The sequence below is a fragment of the Equus asinus genome, chromosome 17 (genome assembly GCF_041296235.1).
Source record: "Equus asinus isolate D_3611 breed Donkey chromosome 17, EquAss-T2T_v2, whole genome shotgun sequence".
Classification (NCBI taxonomy): domain Eukaryota; kingdom Metazoa; phylum Chordata; class Mammalia; order Perissodactyla; family Equidae; genus Equus; species Equus asinus.
This window is the reverse complement of record NC_091806.1, coordinates 14,255,443-14,256,912: the sequence shown is the minus strand read 5'-3', so window position 1 is coordinate 14,256,912 and position 1,470 is coordinate 14,255,443. Positions and strand designations below refer to the sequence as shown.

General features: G+C 37.1%; 1 protein-coding gene across 1 annotated transcript; it reads right to left on the bottom strand.

The window, feature by feature from the left end:
• Positions 1-265: 265 nt before the first annotated feature.
• Positions 266-1,123, bottom strand: LOC139040497 (olfactory receptor 8K3-like). The gene has a single exon (XM_070487273.1). The coding sequence runs from the start codon at positions 1,121-1,123 to the stop codon at positions 266-268; it is 858 nt and encodes a 285-aa protein (XP_070343374.1).
• Positions 1,124-1,470: the final 347 nt, after the last annotated feature.

Below are 1,470 nucleotides of genomic sequence, written 5' to 3'. Positions count from 1 at the left end.
TCTTGTACTGAGACTTGAGGACAAAATCAAAGTTAATAACAGAAGGATGATCACTGCTTGAACATTTATAAGTTGAAAATAAGGAAAACATTTGTAGTTTCCCTTGTGTTTTCCATATTACTGTTTTATAAAGCTTTATTATACATAATAAACAGTTGCCTAGAACCTAATTTATTGTATATGTATTCTATACTGAAATTTATATAGGGAGTTTGCACATATTTTTCCAAAGCCTCTGAAGGGCTCCTTTTACCTCTTTGTTCCTCTAGCTGTAGATCATGGGATTCAGCATGGGTATTACCACAGTGTAAAATACAGAGGCCATTTTATCAGTATCAAAAGAATGACTGGACTTGGGCTGCATGTACATAAAGGATAGAGTCACATATAACACAACTACCACTGTCAGGTGAGATCCACAGGTGGAGAAGGCCTTGCGCCTGCCCTCTGCAGAGTTCATCCTGAGGATGGCCTTAAGGATTAGCATATAGGACACAAGGACTATCAGAAGAGATGAAACCAAATTAAACACTGAAAAGATCAGTATTATCAACTCAATTTCGTGTGTGCTTGAACACAGCGAATTCACAGCGAAATAACTGATAACGTTAAAGCCACAGAAGGATGAAATAAAAATCTTTATGGTGGTCATCATAGAGATAAAGGCACTGTAGACATATGGGACTGCTACCAGAACCCAACATACCGTTTGTGACATGATGACTGTGTAGAGAAGGGGGTTACAGATGGCCACATAGCGGTCATAGGCCATTGCTGACAGAATAAAAAGTTCACTAATGATGAACAAGATGAATAAAGATAACTGTGTAGCACACCAATTATAGGGGATTGTAGTTTGAGTAACTACAAAACTTGCCAACATTTTGGGGCCCACAGCTGTTGAATAACCAAGATGAATGAAAGCCAGGTGTCTGAGAAAAAAGTACATGGGTGTTTGTAGCCTGGAGTCCATCTTGGTGAGGATGACCATGCCCAAGTTGCCCACCACTGAGATCACATAGATGGTGAGGAAGAGCCCAAATAATGGAGCCTGCAGCTCAGGCAAGTCTGTGATTCCCATTAGAATAAATTCTTTTAGCACTGTTTGATTTTGTTTGTCCATCCAAGCCAATATGGAAAAGTACTGTGGGAAGAAACATCAGAAGAGTCATTGGATTTCACCATCATTTAAATTTTTAGTACACAAAGCCATTATGTGTAAGATGAATCCATTTTTGTGTGTGTGTAGTGATTTAAAACAAGACCCACCCCATCATTAAACCTAGAACCAAATTTAGAAACAATTACAGCCTAAGATATAATGAGAGTAAACATTTCATTTTTTTGTGTCACATACTTCTTATCATTACAAGGTATATACAGTATCTTTATGGTTATGTCAGCAATATATAATTAAAAAAGTTTGGCCTAGAGTGAGAATTCTGATTTTTTTAAAAAAAAATTATTGAG

Excerpts from the sequence above, each read along its gene's own strand:
- LOC139040497 (XM_070487273.1), bottom strand. The coding sequence starts at position 1,123 with ATGGACAAACAAAATCAAACAGTGCTAAAAGAATTTATTCTAATGGGA.